We start from the raw sequence: 24,282 nt of genomic DNA on the forward strand, positions 1-24,282 counted from the left end.
GTGTTCAAATTTCTGACCTACATAACATGTGAGAATAAAATAGTGATAGTTTTACAACACTAAAACTGGGGTGGCTTGTTATAAGAAATAGGTAGCCAGAATACCTCCCCCCGCCCCCCCGCTCGAGAGCCTTATCATCTCCTACCTTCCTTCTCCTTTTCCTCCTCCGAACCTTGCGCCTTGGCCCTAAGAACTCTCAGAAAGTAAAGAGTCACTTAAGATACACAGCTTCCACTTAGCCATCTGGGCTGAAAAAACTAGGTATTTCAAATTTTATTCCCAATATGATGGAAGAAAATGGAAAAATGAGGAGCTAGAGGGGAACTTGGGGTCAAGGAGGTGGCCTGTGACGGGAGTAGGGACACTCTGTTGTAATGGGAAAGAGAGTAGAGGAGGTGGGTGACAGGCCAGGCAGGTTGGTAGGTTTGGAGGGGGGAAGGTCTCAATGGAAAAGGAGGTGAGGTCATCTCCTGGCTCCTCCGTCACAGACGCCCACTGCGAGGGAAAGTGTCACCAGGCCCACCGAACCTCTCCACCTCCTGTTTTCACGGGACTCCCCCTGAGAATCCACTTTCCCTGGAGCCTTCTCAGGGAAGGATGTCGTCCCCCGCCCCATGCAGCACGCAGGGTAGAGAGCACGGCCTCCGTAACTTCCTCCTTCCAAACCATTTCTTTTTCTCCTCAAATACAAAGAAACAAACACAGACAAAACCCTAGTACTTGGCATAGTACTTGGCACACCACAGATGTTCAATTAATACTTGTTTTTAAAAAACAAGCCCTTATAAAGCTTAGTCCCTTCAGCTGTATCACTGGCTCCCCCTGATGTTGCCACCATCCTGGGGGAGCTCCACCTTGGTCTTGCAATTTGGTGTCCTCAAACTCAGAGAAATGCATCTCTGATCCTCTCCGGTCATCAGTGTTAGGCCCCACCTAAGACCTGTCAGACTTTCCCTCCCCTGCCTTTGGAGGAGTCGCCGTGAAAACTGAGAACCATATTCTTGCCCTTAACTTCCACTCCACCAATCGTGTGAAATAGTTCTCCCTGGTGGACGATCAATGCACATGCATGCTCTATATTCCCAGGGACACGAAGACTATTTTACTTCTTTTTTTTTTTTGCGTGCGGAGCACAGGCTCCGGACGCGCAGGCTCAGCGGCCATGGCTCACGGGCCCAGCCGCTCTGCGGCATATGGGATCTTCCCAGACCGGGGCACGAACCCGTGTCCCCTGCATCGGCAGGCGGACTCTCAACCACTGCGCCACCAGGGAAGCCCACGAAGACTATTTTGAAGTGCCCGGTAAAAAAGAATAATTCTTTCATTCAACAGACATTTCTTGTACTCCTGTTACGAGTCTGGCTTATCCGAAATTATTTTGAAGTGCACAGTTTCACACCAGCAGACATCAAACCAAAAAGGCAGTGACAATTCATGCTCCTGCTGCCTCTGCCAGAGTCAGTTGTTACGTAATCAATGCAGCAGGACTCTAGATTGGGCCTGATATGGGAAGAAGCTGGGCCAGTTCAACTCTGGAGGACTTCATCAGCGAAACTGAAGCAAAGCCATTTTTGCATAAATTCATTCAACAAAATTCTACTGCACACCACACTTTATATGCCAGGCCCTGAGCCGGAAAAAGAGATGAATCAGACCCTGTCCCTGCCCTGAAGCTGCTCAGAGGGGAAGGCATTTAGGCAGGTAGTCACTAATACAGTGTGCATATGCAGGACTCCCTCCCTCCCTCACGCACTCAACAAACACCTACCAGGGAGCTAACATACGCTGGGGACTGTGCTGGGGGTATAAGGACAAAAACTATGAGAGCTGCACGGAAACTGTGCACAGTCTATGTAAAGGGAAGTTACCACTCTGGAGATAACTGCTCCAATGGAGGCAGGTGCTGGCGGGGAGGAGGGAGCAAGATGGTAAAAAGGAAGGAGGCTGACATTTGGGCAGGGGTGACGGCAGGTCAGGGAAGCCCTCAGAGAAGAAACGCTTAAGGCGGGAAGTGGCGGAATGGTCACTTTGCCACGTGGAAGTTGGGTGAGGGGAGGGAGGTCACAGCGCCACTCAATCTAGTCTCCTCGGGGCTGTTTGATTAAGCCTCCTGACATGATTCCACCGCCAGCTCACCCCCTTGCTCCAATGCCAGCAACAACTCTCTGCTGCTGGGCCTGACCTTGACTTAGGTGCCTCTACCACTCCACCTGGCAACTCCTCCCCAGCTAGGAGGCTCTGCTCCAGCTGGTAACCGATTCCAACATAGCATTACTTCCCAACACAGGAGTCCATGTACCCTCGCAGGGGTCAAACAAATACAAAGTTGACAGTGCTGCTGAAGGAAAGATAAGGTGGGCATTCAATCTCAACACTGCCTCCAAAAAACAATCTAGGCTGGGAGTGAGCGCCAGGCCTTTGCTGATCCCCAGGGTCTCACTTGTATACCTTAACCCTGGTACCGGCCTCCTCCCTCTGACCCTCCTAGGCTTCCTGGACCTGGGGCTCAGCCTGTCATCCTGGGCACAGAAATCCTGATATGTAGTGCCACCCAGACCCTTCCTGCCTTATGGGTCTCCCTGCCCTGGCCTCCTCGGCTGGGCCCATTCCCCCTTCATGTGCCATCTCACTCTCCACACCCAGGCGCTCCCCAGTCCTGTCCCTCCTCTCTCTTCCTGGGGCCTCTCTATCCTGCTAGATCAGCACATTCCATTTTGTTGTCTGGACAACTCCAGTCTAAAGTCTCCCTGTGGCTCTGGCCTGCTATTCCATCTGGCGTTCAAGGTGCTCCATGATCTGGTCCTGGCCTACCCTCCTAGGTCTTCCTAGACCGAGACCACTACCAAACCTCCACCAAATGATCTCCATGCCACTCCCCAGACACATCTTGTACTTCCCTGTGTCTGGGCCTTCCTTTACACCATTCCCCTTTCCAGAATGCCCTTCTCTGCTTTCTACCTTCCCATTTTTCAAGGCTCAGCTCAAATACCACCTTCCCAGAGAACCCTTCCTTGATCTCTCCTGTTGAAAACAGAATCTCCCTCCTCTGAACCATCGGAAGAGCAGGGAAGGAAATAACATCCTGGAAACACCTGCCATGTGCTGCATGTTAAAAGCACAGGCTTTGGAGTCAGACAGATCTGGTTTGAGTCCGGTCAGCTGTGTAACTTTGGGAAGCATACTTAATCTCTCCGTGCTTCAGTGCTGTAGCTCAAAAAACATAAAAATGCCAACCCCCACCATTCATTCATTTGAACATCTGAATACCTAATATGTACCAGAATCTATACTCTTGTGGTTATTTTGAGAATTAAATGGAGCAATGCATGGAAAGTGGCTGGCACATAGGCATACTCAATAAATGAAAACTTATTAATACTATCATTACCCAATCTGGTTTCTTAGAAGAAGAGTCCTCAGGGTGATTTCTGTTTGGAGGGGAAATGCCACATAAGTCTGGGAACGAGAGCCAGCTCTGGACCCAGGCACACTCTGACAACTGCTAGAGCATGTGGCTGATTCCAGGCCCAGAATGTGACTGTCGTTTTCTGAATAACTTGCCCATCAGCACAGAGCCAGCACTTTCCGTCTGCCGAGGACGCTCACTAAGGCTCTTTGTGAATGGGAGAAAACGTCTCAGAGCAAAGCTGCCTAGTTCTCATGGCCACCTTGTGCCGTCTGCAGCAGACCCGGCCGCCTCCCCTACCTTCATACTGGACTTCCGGGTGCACAGTGCGCAGCACCTTCAGCACGCAGTCCACAATGCTGGGGTGTGTTGTCCCGATGATCGACTGGCAAGAAAGACAGCAGGACAAGGTGGTTACTCTTTCCTTTCCGTCTAGTCCACCTGGGAGAAGTGAAAAGCTGACTTCCAAACAGCCGGGCAGCCTTAGCTGAATGGGGAGAGGGGGCCAGCAGTGAGTCACTGGGCCCTGGCCCCGCACCCGAGAGGTTAGTTTCTTTCTTTTTTTTTTTTTAACATTATAGTCAATTTTTTGCATACTAGTAAGGAGGGAGAGCTCTCTCTCTCTTTTTAAAAATTAATTATTTTGCCAGCGTTGGGTCTTCGTTGCTGTGCGTGGGCCCTCTCTAGTTGCGGCGAGCGGGGGCCACTCCTCGCCGCGGTGTGCAGGCCTCCCACCGTGGTGGCCTCCCCAGCTGCGGAGCACGGGCTCCAGGCGCACAGGCCCAGCAGTTGTGGCACGCGGGATCCTCCAGGACCAGGGATTGAACCCGTGTCCCCTGCATTTGGCAGGCGGATTCCCAACCACTGCGCCAGCAGGGAAGTCCGAAGTTAATTTCTTCTGGAGAGGAGGGGTGGAGACGGGCAGCCAGGAATCTCCAGAGACTCTGCCGAGGTTGCCACTGAACCCTCTGGCTCAGGAGGCACTCGGTGGAGGCTAGCTGGCCACTGCTAGAGGTGCAGGGACAAGTCGGCTATCTTGGCTGCAGGGAAGACAGGCACAGGCTGGAGAGAGTGGAACTCATCCAAAATCCTAAATCTTCTCTCTCTCAGGATCTCACCTAATCAGGCAACCCTCCTGTCTGTATCTTCTACCCGTGCACTGGTTCCTGTCTTTTGGTATTAAACATTCTCAAGATCACCCAGATTGAAAGCAACCGTCCTTCAACTCTGTCTCCTCTTGCTACTGCTCTTTCCCCCTTTACACCTAAGCTTCCCAGGGGAAGCTACTTCTTCATCCTCCATGCATCCTTTGACAGGTGGCTGTAATTTAATTTTTCCTGCCATCAGACAGTCCCCTAATTCACCAAAACTTTTCCTGCTGAGCTCAGCTTTCTGTTCTACCTGCACTGAATCTCTCTGCTGTATTTGAGCCAACTGATCATGTCCTCCTTCTTTGATTTTTTAAAAATTAATTAATTTTTGGCTGTGTTGGGTCTTCGTTGCTGTGCGTGGGCTTTCTCTAGTTGTGGACAGCAGGGCCTACTCATTGCGGTGGCTTCTCTTGTTGGGGAGCACAGGCTCTAGGTGCCAGGGCTTCAGTAGTTGTGGTACAAGGTCTTTGTTGCTCCTCGGCATGTGGGATCTTCCCGGACCAGGGATTGAACCCGTGTTCCCTGTGTTGGCAGGTGGATTCTTAACCACTGTGCCACCAGGGAAGTCCATGTCCTTCTTGAAACTCTTTTCCCTTACTTTTCACAGCCCTGTGTTTTCCTCTTCTCTTTTTATGGCTTATCATTCTTTTTCTTTTTTAATGTTTATTATTTATTTATTTTTTCTTATTAGTCATCCATTTTATACACATCAGTGTATACATGTCAATCCCAATCTCCCAATTCATCCCACCCCCACCCCCACCCCCACCCCCTGCCATCATTCTTTTTCAAGGAGGCAGAGTGGTATATGGAAAGAAGACTCTGGAGTTAGAGTTGGATTTTAATGTTCACTTGGTATATATCTTCTACTTAGTGTGTGGCCTTGAATAAGTCACTGAACACCCTCCTAAGGCTTGTTAGCATCACCTTTAAAATGGGGATGATAATACCTGTCTCCATCAGCCACTGTGAAGACTAAAGGAAACAGTGTAAGCAAGCCCTGAGCACAGTGCCTGGCATGTAGGAGGCACTTAATAAACGGAAACTGGAAACAATAATGATAATCAGATATTTTGCTGATCTTCTTCCTCAGCTCATCTCTTAAATGCTGGCAGTGCTCCTTCTCTTCGTACTTGGCGTATTCTACCTGGGTGATCTTACTGACTTCTACTCTTTCGGATATCACTTCTCTGTTCATGAACTCCAAACTGCCATCTTCATCTCGGATCTCTCTCTGGAGCCTCAGACTTTTATTTTCTACTGTCCTGTGGGCATCTCTACTACACGTCCCGAGCAGTGATTCCTCAACTGAGCTAGGAATCAGAATTGCCTGGGGGAAACTTAAAGGCCACCCGAAAGCTGTCAAATTCTACAGGAGGGGAGCTCAGGGTTCAGTATTTTTTGCACAAGTCATCCATCTACATCTTCTGCAACCAGCTTGGCCTTCTCCTGAGATGGGCACTTGGGAGCCACCAAGGCTCATCAAGTTTATTGGGTCAAAACCTAAATCAGATCCGTGTTTCCTGTTCTCTTGGTGGCACACAACTCACCCCGTGGTCTAAGTCCAAAGCTGGCGTCTTCTTGACTCCTTTTCTTTTTTTGTTTTTGCGGTACGCGGGCCTCTCACTGTTGTGGCCTCTCCTGTTGCCGAGCACAGGCTCCAGACACGCAGGCTCAGCGGCCATGGCTCACGGGCCCAGCCGCTCCGCGGCATGTGGGATCCTCCCGGACCGGGGCACAAACCCGCGTCCCCTGCATCGGCAGGCGGACTCTCAACCACTGCGCCACCAGGGAAGCCCTTGACTCCTTTTCTTTTACTGCCCCAAGTCCCATACACTCTGCCTCCGAAATGTCTGTCCAACCTGGTCACCTCGATTTCTCCTGCCATGGTTCAGGCCGTATCATCCCTTTGGTCTCTTAACTGCCTCCCGGCCTCCAGCCCTTCCTGGAGCTGTACTACTGAGAGCTTTCGATGGTTCATCTCAAAACCTCTCTTGGAGCCTCTATTCCTTCCTTACATGGTGTCTTCGTGTGGTCGCCATGCCCCAAAGCTGACTTTGCTGCATTCTAGGGCACCGAGAGGAAGGCAGAAGACAACGAGAGAAATGGAGGTTTCCCAAGCACCGGAGATCTGGCTTCTTTCTTCACTTACATGCTGCCTACAAATGCACCAGGATTCTTTCCCTACCAAACTGACTCCTTTAATCTTTTCTACGGTCCTTTCATCAACCTTGCTGCTTGTCTCCACCACTTTTAAGTCTGCCAACGTCTTTCTGATCCTTAAGCAAACAGGACAAATCACTCTGCTGGGAGACACGAACTCTCTGCCCTGCCCTGGCCTTCTGGAAGTAACGCTGATGGAGCAGCAGACACGCAGTGGGAGGCTGAGCTCTGTTTCTCATGCTTGCTTGGAGTGCAACTGTGGAAGGTAATTGTCAGATGACTGAGCTGGAATCAGAACCACCGGAGCATGCAGCCTGGGCTCACCTGGGCAGTCCTGAGGGTCTGCAGGGACAGCTGCTGAGCTTTCGGGGACGCACAGGGCAGCAAAGCTATTAGGCCTCTGTACACTTGATTCCGATACTTGGGATTACTGTGGATCAAAGACTCCAGCAGAACCTGCACTTCTTCCTGGGTCTCTTCTGACTTAGACTTTGCCAAGAACTCTGCTATGGATCGTACCCCTGAGCAAAGGAGAGAGGAAATGCTAAACTGGAAGGGGTTTATGAAAATAATCCTTACTCAAGGCTACATAATATGAGGGAATAGGATTAAGATGTATTTAACCAGGCCTGTCCAGTCAAAGCAAAATCGAGGCTCTGTTCTCATGTTGCATCGCTACTGTTTTCACCTCGTGCCTAGGTGGCTGGGGGATTTTGTTTCCACGTAGACATGTTGTCAAAATCTGTTTTAAAATTTAAAATGGCTCTGCAAAATGCACAAATAAAACTTGCACTTTTGATTGCTGTATGATAACTAACACATAGATAGCGCTCAGCACTAAATGTTTTTTGACAAATACTACCTTATTTAGCCCTGGAAACTACACTGAGAGGGAGGTGTTGGTCCCTTTTTAGGATAAATACACCGAGGCTCAGAGAGGCCATGGGGGAGAAATGACGGAAGAGCAGTGAGGGAAGTGCTTTAAAGAGGGATGCGTGGGGGATGGCATCTCCTGTGCACACCTCAAGCAGACCACTTGGTGGGACATACTGAAATTACCGGGTTATTTCCTTTTCTCACGGCACTGTAAGCTCTTTGAGGACAAGGACTGTATTTTATTCATCTTTGTGTTCCCAGCACCTTAGCGTATACCTAGCACACATATTCAACGCTTTTAGTTCAATCTTATTTCTAGAGTTATTCATAAATGGCTCAACAAATCTTTGTTGAATGGATGCACGAAACAGGATATACTTGAAGTATTTCCAAAACCACCATGGAAAGATTTGAGCAAAAGATAAATCGAGACAGTCGTAACTCTGGGTCTTCCGGTGGTGATCCAGACAGGAGCTAAGTGGGTCTACCCTACAGAACGCTTCCTGTGCAACCAGGTCCGTGATGCGTTTTCCTCTAGCAGTGCTGGGGGCAGCCCCCAGGGAGACAGGAGAAGTGACACTCTCGTTCTACGTGGTACCCACCATAGCTTTCACAGATGAGCTCCTTGTACTTTCTGCCAGAGTTTGAGATAACCTGAAGTAGCTTGATGGATTCCTTCTTGTCCTCCTCCTCGATCTCCTTCAGTGCAAGTATTTCCAAGAGTGTTAGGGCCCCACCAACCTCAAGAAATTCTATGAGATATCGATTACTGTCCAGAGGGATAGAAAAGTAGAAATAAGACATTGTCAAGTTCCTTGACACTAACCTTTCTAAGGGATCTCAAGGACCTTTCTTCATATACTCCTACCCAGGAAATGTTTGTGGGTAAAGTGACACAATAGTTTGGAAATTCTTCCTTCCAGAAGGAAATGCGGAAGTTAAATACAATGGCCATTTCCTGTGCTTGGATTTCCAGCATCTGTGTCTCTTCTTCTTGAAGGGCACCTCAACTGTCCCATGGGAGATCACCCTTCCACCACTCACGAGCCATGTGGTTTTGGGAGGGTAAGCAGGTGAAGGTGTGTCATCCTTCTGGCTGCAGTAATTGGTTTGGGGCCAGGCATGTGACCTAAGTTGGTCCAATGAGGCTCAAAACCTGGGACTTCCTTGGGAACGCTTGGGAAATACATGTTCTCTTTTTGGTGTGACTGAGCTAGAAGGATGCATATCTGGAGTACTGAGGACTACAACACATGGAGGCCTATGAAAGTAGAGGAAAACAGAGCTGAGAAATGGAGAAAAAGCGGGACAGACCAAATACTGAGAAATGGAGAAAAGCGGGACAGACCAAATACTGAGAAATGGTGGAAAAGCGGGAGAGACCAAGTACTGAGAAATGGTGGAAAAGCGGGAGAGACCAAGTACTGAGAAATGGTGGAAAAGCGGGACAGACCAAATACTGAGAAATGGTGGAAAAGCGGGAGAGAACAAGTACTGATGACATTTTTTGAGCCCCTGGATATAGTCAGGCCTGAAATATGGATTTCCACTCTCTGGACATTTCAGTTAAGTAGTCTAATAATTTCTACTTTTTCCTGGTCCAGTATGAGTCGGTTTTCTGTAATTCACAACCAAGAGGGTGCTGACTAGCAAAGTATCAATGGAGAACATGGGATGGAGGAGCAACTAGACCAGGACCACAGCTGCCACCACCTCTGGGTCCAACCTGAGGGCTTAGGTACCCACTGATAACTAGAAGCTAAGGTCCCATGTGGTGTGAATGTCAAGGATACCATGAGTCAGGTAGGCAACTGAGACCCCAGAATTTCGCTAGAACAGAACTCACCTGCTTACAGCTGATAAGAAGATGCCAATGGACCTGAGCAGCTTATCTAAACGTGAGCCAGTCATGTAGCTGTACGACAAGTTAAAGAGTGAATTTCAGGGTGGTTTTCCATCCTGTGTCTGATCCCTGATACCACCTATGGCCCAGGATGACCAACAGCTGAATTGTATCCTTTATCTGAGAGGGGCAACTAGGTTGAAGGGGTAGGGGCATGGGTGGTGGTGGCAGGCATGTTCATGGTTCTCCAGAAAGCTCTTCTGGGGTAGTTCAGCCACTTTGTCTCTAACATGCTCTCTAGAGAGTAAGAGGCGCTGATGAATGGAGGGTGCATGAAGAAAGCTGGGGGTCAATTTCTGAAGCTTCTCTGTGCCGTGACCATTGCACCCTTGGGCTCAGCCCAGTTCATTACTTTTTGCCTCATTCTTGGACTTCTCTAAAAATAATCAGCTTCATCATTAATTCTCAATTTTGTACTTGCTCAAAGCTTTATAATGGAGGTCACTATCTTTATGAAGAATTGTGTGTCTTCCTAATAAGAACAACAGGAGATGGTGGAAAAATTAAACTCTGATTTAGAACAACCCCAGTACTTAATGTTATTTTTTAATGCGAGCTTTTGCAAAAAGCTTCGTTGTAATAAAGCACCCAGAGCACGCTTCAGCTCGGATACAAGGTATGAAATCAAGCCACAACAGAAAAGGAACCAGTCAACAATTACTAGGCTCATAACACATCACAGGCTCTTAGAACACTTAAGAAATTAGCTGAAATTATTGCAGCTCATGGAGGATGACTGAAAGCTTCCAAGACTGATAAAGGCTAATGTAATGGGTTGGAGGTAATGGTGCTTTGTTGGGGAGGGAGGGTGCATGAGGCAAATTATCTCGGCTGCACCCTGGTTCCTAGGATGCCAATAGAAGTAGAGACAGATTGGCTCATTAGAAAAGGCTCTTTACTGCAAAAACAGTGTTTGCTCTGGAGCCAGGCTCCCCTGCTGTTGCCGTTTTAGCTGGGGGCCAGGCTATCAGCCCACCACCCAGCTCCTCTGAAACCCCAGCCCCCATTTCTGCCTCCATGCCTTCTCAGTGCCTCTTTTCTTCAGCTAACAGCGAGGCTGACCGACTTTCGTCACCTTCTTTTTCCTCTGTCCCAGGCTAGCCTTATTTTCATAACCACTTCATTATACATATTTCTGGCCCATTATTTCCAGCAATTAGTTCCAGAAGTTTGCCACGATATCAGCAGTAGCTAACAAGTACTAAGCATTTATTGTGTGCCAGGCACTGTGCTAACTGCTTCACTGGCATTGTCTCATTTAACCCTCAGCGCACCCTGCAGTGGGTGCTATCAGTATTTCCACTTCCTTCATGAGGAAACAATCTCAGACAGTTTAAGGACCTGATCATGGTCCCAAGGTTAACTGATGGAACTGGGATTTGAACCTAGGCAGCCTAACTCAGAGTCCTGCTTCTTACTGTCAGCACTTCCTGCCTACAGACAAACAGAGGGAGGGAGTGGGCTATTGACACAGATGGTGTTGGAGGTGGGACCGTGGCAGGGATTCACTGAAGTCGCCTGGATGGTGTATGGGCTTTGGAGCCAGACCACCCATTTTAATCCTTATCTCTGCCACCTGCTAGTAAATTATTCAACCTTTTCAAGGCTCATCTTTCTAATCTATAAAATGGGATGATACTGAATTCCCTGGTGGTCCGGTGGTTGGGACTCCATGCTTCCATTGCAGGGGCCGCAGGTTTGATCCTTGGTTGGGGAGCTAAGATCCCACATGCCTCGCGGTGAGGCCAAAAGAAAAAAAAAAAAATGGTGGTTGGGGGAATGATATCAATACCTATTAGGCCTGGTGTTAGGCTCAAATGAGATATTTGTGCTGTACACAGAGTTCAGTGCCTAGAGCATAAAAAGACTCAATACATGGTAACTAATAATTTTTGTTATTATAATATATAAATCTTTAGTTTTACTGATTGGTTCTAGAAGTTCAAGTTTAAAAAAGGGGTTTGAAGCTAATGTGGGATTAGGTGGCAGTCAATTTTACAAAACATAATGATACTATATCGATTTGTTTTCCTTCAAAATCCACCGTAACTGGAGGGGTGGGGAGGAGAAGTGGGGGTGGTCACTGATTCAAAATGCTATGTCTCTTCAGCCAGTCTCTTTTCTCTCCTGTATGACAAGGTCACAAAAAGTTAGGAAATTATGAATAATTCCAGGTGTAGAAACTGAATATACAACTGTATATTAAAAGTGTGGTTTGGGAGTTCCCTGGTGGCCTAATGGTTAGAATTCTGGGCTTTCACTGCTGTGGTCTGGGTTCAATCTCTGGTCGGGAACTGAGATCCCACGAGCCGCGCAGCGTGGCCAAAAAAAAAAAAAAAGCGTGGCTCATTTAATAAACATTGGCTGAGTGTCCACTAAATGTTGGGTGCTCTGATTAGCACTTAGGACATGGAGAAGAATGGTACGATGCCTCAGTTAACAAGTGCAATGATTGAGTAAGAAAAGAAGAGGGCTTGGGCTTCCCTGGTGGTGCAGCGGTTACGAATCCGCCTGCCAATGCAGGGGACACGGGTTCGAGCCCTGGTCCGGGAAGATCCCACATGCCGCGGAGCAACTAAACCCATGCACCACAACTACTGAGCCCTCGTGCCCTAGAGCCTGTGCTCCGCAACAAGCAAAGCCACCGCAATGAGAAGCCCTCACACTGCAATGAAGAGTAGCCCCAGCTCTCCACAACTAGAGAAAGCCCGCACGCAGCAACGAAGACCCAATGCAGCCAAAAATAAATAAATAAATTAATTAATTTAATTAAATTTAAAAAGAAGAGGGCTGAACACAGAAATCTTAGAAACACTAATATTTAAGGGGTGGTAGGAAAGACCCTGCAACAGTGACTGAGAAACGGTGATGGGAGAAGGGAGAGAAGAGAAGAGCTTTTTTTTTTTTTTACTTTTTATTTTTAAAAATATTTATTTATTTATTTTTTTGGCTGTGCCGGGTCTTAGTTGTGGCACATGGGATCTTCGTTGCGGCATGCGGGATCTTTAGTTGCTGCACGTGGGATCTTTTTAGTTGCAGCGTGTGGACTTCTTGGTTGTGGCAGGCGGACTCTTAGTTGCAGCATGGATACAGGATCTAGTTTCCAGACCAGGGATCAAACCTGGGACCCCTGCATTGGGAGTGTGGAGTCTCAACCAATGGACCACCAGGGAAGTCCAGAGAGGAGAGCTTTAGAAAGGGCAGTGGTCAAGCAGGGCTGGGACCAGGGTGTGAGGCGAGTGATTCACTTGCTTAAGGTATTAACTTTTTTTTTTTTGGCCGCGTGGCTTGTGGGATTTTAGTTCCCTGACCTGGGATTGAACCCGGGTCCTTGGCAGTGAAAGCGAGGAGTCCTAACCACTGGACTGTCAGGGAATGCCCTCAGGTATGAAATTTAAGGGGGCATCAAAATCTCAGTAACTAAATAATATTTCCTGCATTATTAAAAAAAGAAAAAATAATATAAAAATACACAATGAATAAAATATCAAAGTTTTAAATAAAGCTAGGATCTGACACTGCCTCACTCACGTCACCCTTTGGTCGAGTGGAAAATGTTGTCAAGTTAGTGACAACATTTTGGTGAGGTTAGTGTCATGAGTTACAGGGACAAAGCCAGATTGTAGATCCTGATGTTTTTCAAAGCACCACTTGTGGACCACTGGCATCAGAGTCAACCCAGGGCTCTTTTTTTTTTTTTTTTTTTTTTGCAGTACGCGGGCCTCTCACTGTTGTGGCCTCTCCCGTTGCGGAGCACAGGCTCCGGATGTGCAGGCTCAGTGGCCATGGCCCACGGGCCCAGCCGCTCCGCGGCATGTGGGATCTTCCCAGACCGGGGCACGAACCCGTGTCCCCTGCATCGGCAGGCGGACTCTCAACCACTGCGCCACCAGGGAAGCCCCCCAGGGCTCTTTTGAAAACTAAAGAGTCCTGCCATACAGATGGCCAAGAGGCATATGAAAAGATGCTCAACATCACTAATTATTAGAGAAATGCAAATCAAAACTACAATGGGGTATCACCTCACGCTGGTCAGAATGGCCATCATCAAAAATCTACAAACAATAAATGCTGGAGAGGGTGTGGAGAAAAGGGAACCCTTTTGCACTGTTGGTGGGAATCTAAATTGATACAGCCACTATGGAGAACAGTACGGAGGTTCCTTAAAAAACTACAAATAGAACTACCATATGACCCAGCAATCCCACTACTGGGCATATACCCTGAGAAAACCATAATTCAAAAGGACACATGTACTCCAATGTTCATTGCAGCACTATTTACAATAGTCAGGATATGGAAACAATCTAAATGTCCAATGATAGATGAATGGATAAAGAAGATGTGGTACATATATACAATGGAATATTACTCAGCCATAAAAGGAACAAGATTGGGTCATTTGTAGAGATGTGGATGGACCTAGAGTCTGTCATACAGAGTGAAGTAAGTCAGAAAGAGAAAAACAAATACCGTATATTAACGCATATATGTGGAATCTAGAAAAATGGTACAGATGAACCTATTTGTAGGGCAGGAAGAGAGACATAGATATAGAGAACAGATATGAGGACACAGAGCGGGGAGGGGAGGGTGGGATGAATTGGGAGATTAGGTTTGACATAAATACACTACCATGTGTAAAACAGATAGCTGGGCTTCCCTGGTGGCACAATGGTTAAGAATCCGCCTGCCAATGCATGGGACATGGGTTCGAGCCCTGGTCCGGGAAGATCCCACATGCTGCGGAGCAACTAAGCCAGTGTGCCACAATTACTGAGCCTGCGCTCTAGAGCCTACGAGCCACAACTACTGAGCCTGCGTGTCACAACTACTGAGCCCGCACACCTAGAGCCCATGCTCCGCAGCAGAAGCCACCGCAAAGAGAAGTCTGCACACCGCAATGAAGAGTAGCCCTGCTCGCCGCAACTAGAGAAAGCCCGTGCGCAGCAACGAAGACCCAATGCAGCCAAAACAAAACAAACAAAAAACCCAGATACCTAGTGGGAACCTGCTGTACAGCACAGAGAGCTCAGCTCAGTGCTCTGTGATGACCTAGATGGGTGGGATGGGGGGGCTTGGGAGGGAGGTCCAAGAGGGAGGGGATATAGCTATACATATAGCTGATTCATTTCATTGTACAGCAGAAACTAATACAACATTGTAAAGCAATTTTATTCCAATAAAAAAAACAATAAAATAAATAAATTAATTTTAAAAAAGAAAAGAAAAATAAAGAGTCCAGGGACCCACCCTTAATCTACTAAATGAAAACCTGGTGGTGGGGTGGGGAGGCAGACTGGTTACCTGCATTTTAAACCTCTTTTATGCACATTAATGTCTGAGAATATTGGGGTTAATCCAGAGATGTATTCAGTGGATTCCCGTCAGACTGTGTTCAAGGCCTGAGTCTAATTAATAATTTAATCAATGATTAACTATAAGAAGAGAGAGCTGTGTTTACCGAAGCCTTTAGTTGTGCTTAGCTTCAGAGTCTCTGGTTCATTCATTCCGTTGTTCAACAAACATGTATTAAGTACCCATTATGTGCCAGGCACGTGTTAGGTGTTAGAAATACAGAGAGGGGTAGAACAGATGTAATTCCTGTCCTTGTAGAGCTTACAATCCAGTGGGGGAAGAGAGATATTAAGCAGGTAATAACAAGATGTTATGACTATTAAAATAGAGGAAGTGCCCTGAGTATATTTAACAGGGGAACCTAAGCTAGTCTGGGGCTCTGAAAAGGGCTTCCTGAGAAAGTGATGCTTGGATTGAGACCTGAGTAATGGAGTAGAAATTAGTTAAATAAAGAGGAGGTTTAGGGAAGGGGAGAGGGTTCAGGCAACGAGAAAAATACATAAGAAAAGGGTCTGAGATGAATCCATGGACTGCTACGGGCATACGGAGCAGGAATATCCTGAAATCCACCCACGACTCAAATTATCACCATCATGGGGACCAAATCTGTCTTCAGCCTCAAGTCTGCTTCTGGGGCTCCAGAGCACAGGCACCTCAAACACAACATGTCCCAAATCAAACTTATCTACCCCCAGACTCACTCCTTTCCTTGTATTCTCTTCCCACGTAATGATGTCCCATTCGCCTAGTTTCCCAAGCCAGAAACGTGAGAGTCTGTGGGAGACAAGTGGAGGTGGCAGCTGGGTTAACAGGTATGGAGCTCAGATTCCAGAGAAATGTGGGCGGGGTACACATCTGAGAGTCCTCAAACTGGAGTGGTGTTGACATCCTGACAGTGGCCAGATCACTTAGGGAGAAGCTGAGAGCAAGCAGAAAAGAGGGCTGTGGCTGGAGGCCGGCAAACACCAACATTTAAGGCATGGCTGAAGAGAAGGATGGACAGAAAGAAAGGAGAAAACCAAGAGAACTGGTATCAGAAACCATAGGAAGTGTGTGTGAGTGTGTGTGTGTGACTCTGTGTGTGTGTGTGTGTGTGTGGTGATATGGTCTATATGTGCTTCTTTTTGCTTTCCTTCTCTCTCTCTCTCTCTCTTTTTATTGAGGTAAAATTGACATAAACATTACATTAGTTTCAGGGAAGAATGTTTTGAGAAGTGGGAATGGTTGGCTGACAAACACCACTGAGAGGTCCTGTATAAGGTCTGAGGATGTGGTCACTGGGTTTCACAATTAGAAAAGCACTGGTAACCTTGGCAAGACCTGCGTCAGTGGAGTGGAGGGGATGGAAGTCAGGCTGCAGTGGGTGCAGGAGAAAGGGAGGTGGGGAAGGTCAACAGCCTTTTCAACAGGCTGCAGCACGAAGGGCAGAAGCAAGGTGGAATATAGGTTCCAGACAAGGACTGAATTAAAATCTTAAGGTGGAAGAGATTTGAGCATACATAAATGCTGATGAAAAAGCTGGTAATGAGGCAGAAGTGAAGGCTATAGGAGAGAACGAATAAAGTCCTTGGGGAGATGGGAGGGGATTCAAGCAGAACACAGAGTATTAGTCCTAGACAAGGAACACCCACTTCAACTCTGATGGGAGCAAGAGAGGTTAGCAGTGAGAATGAGGATATCTTTATAGACTGGGAAGACAGGACGCTGAGGGAGTTCTTGACTTCAGGGATGGTAATTTGATCACTAGATGTCCTGCTCTAAAATCTGACTGAGAATCAGGAGAAGAGCTCCCTCGACTATCTTTGTTCCTTTTCTCTTTTGAAGATTGCCTGTTTGTTTTCCTGTTCAGCAAAGGATACGTGAGTCTAAGCCAGGTGGTCAAGCGGACCAGGAACAAGCTGGCTCCCTGGGAAAACTCCTGTTCCAGCTCAGGGGCAGTCTTGCCTTTGTTGGTTTCAATGAAATTGTTGAGGATGTGACTCCTTGCGACTTTGCCAGCATTGTCCCAATCCTGTAAAAAACTCAAGAGCCGGCTAATTGCTGCCTGCTCCTTGATAGAAGTCATGATCAGTGAGTCCTCAAGTTGGCTACAGAGGAGGGAAAACAGACAGGTTACCAAAGTATTCAGAACCATGCAAGGCCTGTAGTTACTCTGTGAGTTTTGCTTTTCCATCAATCATCTGGAGGCAGGGTGAGCCTCTGTCACCCTCATGGATGTAGTGACGTTCAAAATACACCTCTAGGACTGGTCACCTGCTACTTGAACAGGGAGGATCCAGCTGTGTTGTCATGGAATTAAGAATATACAATATAAATCTTTAGCTCTTTGGCTTCTCTGCTGGTGCCCGCAACTAAAAGGACCACAGGCTCCAGGTGAAATGCAGATGCTGCCTAAAACCATGGCCTCTCTCAGCCCTCACCCCACACAACATCAGAGACTGGGCCTTAAAGACCCAGGCCCCTCCTTCGCCAGTCAGCCAAAAAGGTAAAATGCTCCTTAATCTTGTACCTGTGGCCTTTAGACTAACTCTCTTAAAAACAACTTTTAAACAAAGTTAGTGGGAAGAAAACGTTCTCATTCCATAGTTAGATTAATGGGCTGTGGTTTGTAGGAATCTGTGTACTTGGGAGAGTGTTTTCAGTGGGGGAGGGAAGGTTTAAAATAAACCCGCTTTCCAAAAATAGTTGTGATTGAAAGTGTTATTATCCATAACAAATGTTAGTGCTGATGGGAGAGAGGCATGTGTGATTCTTCTGTCTAACAGACAAGTGAAAGTCATATTTCACATTATCATGGGGTTTTCTGTGCTTTATAGAATATTTGTGAAACATTACTTGCAGGGCCACGATTGACATGGAGAAAACAGCTTGTGTGTAGGGGAGATGTGTATTTCACGGAGACTATTCAACGTGAAATTTACAGTCCCATGAAGTGCTTCTACATCTTCGCCAGAGATATAGTTAAAAGGACTTTACAGTCTGAAACATCTTAAAACTGATTCTAAGTTAACGTTTCCTCACATGTATTTGAGATATTGATGGGGCCCAACTCTCAGAATTTTATCAGGAAGCAATTGAGGCATGCTAAGACAGACAGACGTACACACCAACCTCCACTGCTCCCCGGAGGACACGGGCTATGTGCTCCCAGGAAGGGCGTCCACGAAGCCTCAGGGATGGAGCCAGCTACAATGTCCTGTCAGCCTTAACAGCCAGGTGAATAACTGAGGATCAACCGAAACACAGAAATGACCAAAACCCCTCATGGGATCAGGCATCAATCATTGTGAATGACATTACAGCCCTAAGTCTGAGAATAACTTACAGAGGCCATGGCCACCTTTAACAGCCAAACTGGACTCAAGAAAATGGGGATGAGTGGCTGTTCTAGACCCCAGGAAGGAGGGGTTGATACACCACCAACAGCAGGAAAGCAGCCTGTGCCCCTCCCCTGCCGTGGATGGACTGTTTCTAGGATCAAAACTCAAAGTGCTATCAGAGATGCACCCAACGATTCTAGAACACCAAGGGTGGGAAACTTTCAGCTGGATGCTCCATATTATGGCCCCTCGAGGTTTCCTTGGATCTGTCTTCCCCATCAGCTTTTTTTTTTTTAAACAGGAAAAGAAAACTGACAAATGGCTGCTTTAAAGTCATAGTGATACAGCTGTAAGTCGTACATACATAGTAAAGCACTGTGCAAGGTGCTGAGGGAGGTGTGAAGAGGCGCACCGCACTGCCCTGGCCTGGAGGAGCTCCAAATCTCGTAGCAGTGGGGAAGAACATGAGATTTAGAGTCAGACTGGGTTCAAGGCCCCACTGCCCACCTGACAAAGTAAAAAAGTAATAGTACCTGCCTCCCCCTTTTCCATCCTCCGTCTCACTCCAGAGGCAACCACTTTCAACTCTTTTGGCTATTTCTTCTGGTGTTACTTCTATTTGTCCAAATAATGAGTTTATACTACTTGCTATGGGCTGAATTCAACAAATCTATATGTTCAAGCCCTAATCCCCAGTGCCTCAGAATGTGACTCTATTTAGAGATAGGGCCTTTAAAGAGGTCATTAAGTTAAAATGAAGTCATCGGGGTGGGCCCTAATCCAACATAACTGGTATCCTTATAAGTGGAGATTAGGACACAGACACATAAAGAGGGAAGGCCATCTGAAGACACCAGAAGGTGGCCATCTGCAAGCAAAGGAGAGAGGCCTCAGAAGAAACCAATCCTGTGACACCTTGATCTTGGACACCTTTATCAGAGGTACAGAACTGTGAGATAATAAATTTCTGTTGTTTAAGCCATCTGGTCTGTGCCACTTTGTCATGGCAGCCCTAGCAAACTAATACATTACTATTATTTGGTTCGTCAATTTTAGGCACTATTTATTTCTAATTCTGAGGAATTAGCTCTCTTGCACCCTCTAACCCCCATTTTTCTCCCCTCATTCTCACAATATAGTTTTCCACAATTTATAGTTAAATCAATAGTTAGTGTTTACATTATTGACCAAGTAAATAAACACTGTTCATTCAAGCTGTAAACTACTATTACGTTTTCCTTCTCTTACAAGTTGGTTTTACCTGGACTTAATAATTGTTTCTTTTTTCAATTGTTTAATTTTCTAAGTACTAGAGCTGTTTTTTTCCAAATATTCCAAACACATAGCAATGATCTTTCTGAATGTTCAACCCCTAACTGATCAGTCCCATCTTCTCCCTGGAGAACTCTGTCCCAAGGACCTCTGTCTTTCTGCTCCAGTTTGGACTGGCTGCTTGCTAAGCTTGGCGTACAAATGTTGTCCTGGGATTTCCTTTTGCCTGTCTTCGCTATTGCCCTATTTCCTGGATCCACCTCGTCCTCTTTGGTTTACTCTCATTTTGTTGAATCACATTCTCCAGTAGCTTCCTAAGAAATGAATTTTTTTCTGTGTCCTTGAAAATCTGAAAGTATTCTGACCTCATGTCAGATTGGTTGGGTGTGTAATTCCACGTTAAAACAAGCTTCCCTTGATTGAGCATCCCAGGGTTGCTTTTGAGAAATCTGACATCATTCTGATTTCTGTGCCTTTGTCTGTGGCTTGTTTTTTCACTCTTGATGCTTTGAAAACCTTTTCTGAAATTGTATGATGATATGCCTTGGTGCAGGTCTTTTTCAGTTATTATACTAAGCCTTCCATCCTGTGCCCTTCAGTTTTTGAAAATTTCTTTAACAGGCAACAACTAGACTTTTCATTGAGAAACTCACAAATGTCAGTCAGTGGAGGGTTTTTTTTTTTTCCTTTTTTCCCCACCTGGGGTTCTCAGGGCCTCTGGAGAAGAGTTTTCTACTTTCCCAGGGAGGATGAGAGGGTAGGGGTGCTAAGCGCCTGGCTGCTGGCATCCTGGGGGTGGGGTGGGGGAGGGACTAGGGCTGCCACCATGTAGTGTGTAAATCTTCCCTCCATCCCTCAGTTTTCCACCCTGTATCTCATCCCTGCCCTTCAAACCCTGCCTGAAGTCCCTGAGTATGGAGGCCTCCAGAGTTCCTCCTTATGCAGCCAGAGAGTTTAGAGTAGTCGTTTGGCTTTTGAGAGCAGAGCTCTGGGGCCGCAGCAAAGTGCTCTGCACACAGACTCCAGCCAAGCCCCCATGTTTATTAGCCCTGTACCTCATTGCTGACCTTCTGGAGTAACTCATGCTTCCAGGACATTAAGCGTCTTGGAGATTAAGCTGGGTTAACTGATTTGCTTCTTGCTGGTAATCTCCCCTGGCTGGCAGCTGGTCTGGAACTTCTTAGGATGTTTCAAGCCAGGTAACACTCCCCCACCTGCCTTCTACTTCCATATATCTGTTGACTTTCATCTGCTGTTGCTTCCTTCTCTGAGCTTTTGTAACTTAATACCTTTTATATTTCTTTAGTGTTAAGTCAGCAAGGTTTTGAGAGGTAGGGGGAAATACAGGGGGCAGCCATGTTTAATCAAGAGACTACAGCCACATATTTATTTTAATCTCAACTTTTCTTCAAAATAAGATTTGATGATGATTGAAAAAAAAAACCCTAAAACCTAATAAGTACAGTTTTAAAAAGAATTAAAGAAAGAAAACTGGGAAAAGGGGGGAAACGTACCACTTTCAAGAGTTCATGTTACAGTCGTAGGCTTTATGACTCCCAAATCCATATTTTCAGCCTGGGCCTCCCTCCCAGGCTGAGAATATGATTAAATGACCACAGACGTCTTCCTTGGTAGGTTTCACACTCTTCAAATCCATAAGTCCCAAACTGAATTCATCAAGCCCTCACCCCTGCTCCTTTCCCTATGTTGGTCCTATTTCAGTGACTGTTACCACTCTCCTAGTCACTCAAGAGCTATGTTGACGTATTCCCCTCCCTTGCCCTCCTCATCCAATCTGCTGCCAGGTTCTGCCAGTTATACCACCTAAATCTCCCTCAGATTAGTCTATTTAGCTTCATCTCCACTGCCACTGTTGTAGTTTACCCCCATCCCTCACGTGGATTGCTGCAGCAGCCTCCTAACTGATCTTCGGGTTTACCCCAACCTAATCTCCACAGTGATGCGACAGTCTTCTTTTTATATCATTAAAATAAAATGCGCTTTATTTTCTATACAATTTTTAAAGGATACACTCCATTTACAGTTATTACAAAATATTGGCTATATTCTCCAGGTAGTGATGTGAGATTCTTTAAAAAATGCAAATTGGGCATATTTCCCTGCTTAAAACTCTCCTGTTGCTCCCCATTACCCCTCTTCATTCAGGCCGAAGAACGTCTTCCATCTAAGTTTTGCTGCACCTTAACTATGAGTCTGTTCCCCCTACCCCGCCCCCGATGTCACTGCTTCCAGTAGGAACTAAGGGGAGGCTGCCAGCTTCCCCATGCTTCACACACCATTCTCTAACGTTCTCATACTGCTGGGACTTCCCTGGTGGCGCAGTGGTTAAGAATCTGCCTGCCAATGCCGGGGACATGGATTCGAGCCCAGGTCCAGGAAGATCCCACATGCCATGGAGCAACTAAGCCCGTGCGCCACAACTACTGAGCCTGCGCTCTAGAGCCCGCGAGCCACAACTACTGAAGCCCGCGCGCCTAGAGCCCGTGCTCCGCAACAAGAGAAGCCACCTCAATGAGAAGCCCGTGCACTGCAATGAAGAGTAGCCCCCGCTCGCCGCAACTAGAGAAAGCCCGCACACAGCAACAAAGGCTCAACACAGCCAAAAATAAATAAATTCATAAAAAAATAATAAAGTCCTCATACTGTTTCTCAATCATTTCTTTTCCTCTGAGGTCAGGCGTCCTGTCCTTCCCCGTCTCCCTTGCCCCAGTGCTGATTTACTTGCCATACCCACTTGCACCCAAGTCCTCCCGTTTACCCATGAGCTGCTAGGCAATTTCAGCATCAACCTGTTCCATCTTCGTAATTCTGGCTAGCATCGTCCCTGACACATCATGGATATTCAACAAGTGTTACTTAAATTGACATCCAACACACTGTGCACATAATGAGCATTTTAATTTCCTTAATCTCACACAGTAATTAATTAAACAGATGTCCTGGGTGCCACTCCTAGCCAAGCACTGGGACTGGCATTGGTCAACATAACAAATATATTTTTTGCCCTCAAGGTGCTTACAACCCTGAGAAAACCATAATTCAAAAAGAGTCATGTACCACAATGTTCATTGCAGCTCTATTTACGATAGCCAGGACATGGAAGCAACCTAAGTGTACATCGACAGACGACAGGATAAAGAAGATGTGGCACATATATACTCAGCTGTAAAAAGAAACGAGTTATTTGTAGTGAGGTGGATGGACCTAGAGACTGTCACACAGAGTGAAGTAAGTCAGAAAGAGAAAAACAAATACTGTATGCTAACACATATATATGTATGTAATCTAAAAAAAAATAGGTTCTGAACAACCTAGGGGCAGGACAGGAATAAAGACGCAGATGTAGAGAATGGACTTGCGGACATGGCGAAGGGGAAGGGTAAGCGGGACGAAGTGAGAGAGTGGCATGGAGTGGCCAAATGTAAAATAGATGGCTAGTGGGAAGCAGCCACATAGAACAGGGAGATCAGCTCAGTGCTTTGTGACTACCTAGAGGGGTGGGATAGGGAGGGTGGGAGGGAGACGCAAGAGGGAGGAGATATGGGGACATATGTATATGTATAGCTGATTCACTTTGTTATAAAGCAGAAACTAACACACCATTGTAAAGCAATTATACTCCAATAAAGATGTTTTTTTAAAAAAAAGGTGTTTACAAACTGGTGGGGTATAGAGAAAGGGAACCAGATGATTTTACTGAAAAGTGTAAAGTGCTCTCATGGGGGTAAACCCCAGGGTCTGCTGGGGCTTGTAGGAGAGGCACAAAATCTGGACTCTGGTGACCTCCATCCAATCCAGCATCCACACTCATGGTCCATAGCCTAAACTTTGTGAATAGCCTGGGAAGTCTACAGTTCTGAGCTCCTTACCCTCCCACCTCTTCCATCTGTTCTCAGGAGATCTACTCTTGGGCTTCACAAAAAAGTTATAGGCCATTAGGCAAAAACGTCCTCACAATCTCTTCATTCTTCCCATGTTATGGTATCCATACCCATCCTTCTCTTTTCCTTCTTTACTCCTTTACCAGAGCTCTACACCCACCCATCCTGCCTCCTTAGAGCCCTCACTCCATCCACTACTCCCTCTTCCCCTGGATCCTCAACTGCTCTCTTTAATTAGGCATTTTTTCTTGTTAACTTACTTAATTCTTGCCTATCCTAAAACAAAAATAAGCAAAAATGAAAACAAAAAACACTTACCTCACCCTCTTGTCCCCCTGCAGTCACCTCTCTGGTTTTTGCCCTTCACAGAAAAGCTTCTTAAAAACAGTCTACACACTCTTTTCTGATCCTCCACGGACCAGTCTCTCCTCAACCCACTGCAATTCTGCTTCTCTGCACTCCCCCGTCACTTGCTTGCACATTCAGCCATGTCTCTGATAACCTCCTAACTGTCCAGGTCAATGAGGACATCTTAGTCCTTTGTTTACTTGTTCTGTTGCTGCAACAACTAAAATCACTGACCATCCCTCCTGCTCAAAAGGCTTTCTTCCCTGATGCCTCTCCACCCTGACATCTTCTCTTTTACAGCCTGTATCCCTGGCTGCTGCCTCCTGCCATCCCATCTTTCAGTTTCCAGTGCCTGTCACATTGTACGTAAATTGTCTCAGACGTGACTAGGAGTCTCTCTGCCCCACTGCCAATCTTACTATCAGCAATTCCATTCAACGTGAAAGTCAACAAATACTGAGAGACAAGTGTGTCCCATCCTTGGGTTAGGCCTCTAGGGATAATTGTGAGAACCAAACAGAGTTCCTTCCCTCAAGGGGTATGCAGTTTGGGGGTGGCATAGAGCCCTGTAAATAAACCATTT

At 46.6% G+C, this 24,282-nt stretch overlaps 1 protein-coding gene across 1 annotated transcript in view; it reads right to left on the bottom strand.

Moving 5' to 3' along the window:
- Positions 1-24,282, bottom strand: part of ARMH1 (armadillo like helical domain containing 1) — an 81,531-nt gene that overhangs the window by 48,885 nt on the left and 8,364 nt on the right. Inside the window, exons 2-7 of the mRNA XM_049697316.1 lie at positions 17,969-18,081; positions 16,717-16,944; positions 9,443-9,511; positions 8,199-8,365; positions 7,045-7,241; positions 3,707-3,791 (exon numbers count right to left, since the gene is read on the bottom strand). Of these exons, the coding sequence (XP_049553273.1) occupies positions 3,707-3,791; positions 7,045-7,241; positions 8,199-8,365; positions 9,443-9,511; positions 16,717-16,922 (724 nt within the window). The 5' untranslated portion in view covers positions 16,923-16,944; positions 17,969-18,081. The remainder of the gene's footprint in view (positions 1-3,706; positions 3,792-7,044; positions 7,242-8,198; positions 8,366-9,442; positions 9,512-16,716; positions 16,945-17,968; positions 18,082-24,282) is intronic.

The sequence above is a fragment of the Orcinus orca genome, chromosome 1 (assembly GCF_937001465.1).
Source record: "Orcinus orca chromosome 1, mOrcOrc1.1, whole genome shotgun sequence".
Classification (NCBI taxonomy): domain Eukaryota; kingdom Metazoa; phylum Chordata; class Mammalia; order Artiodactyla; family Delphinidae; genus Orcinus; species Orcinus orca.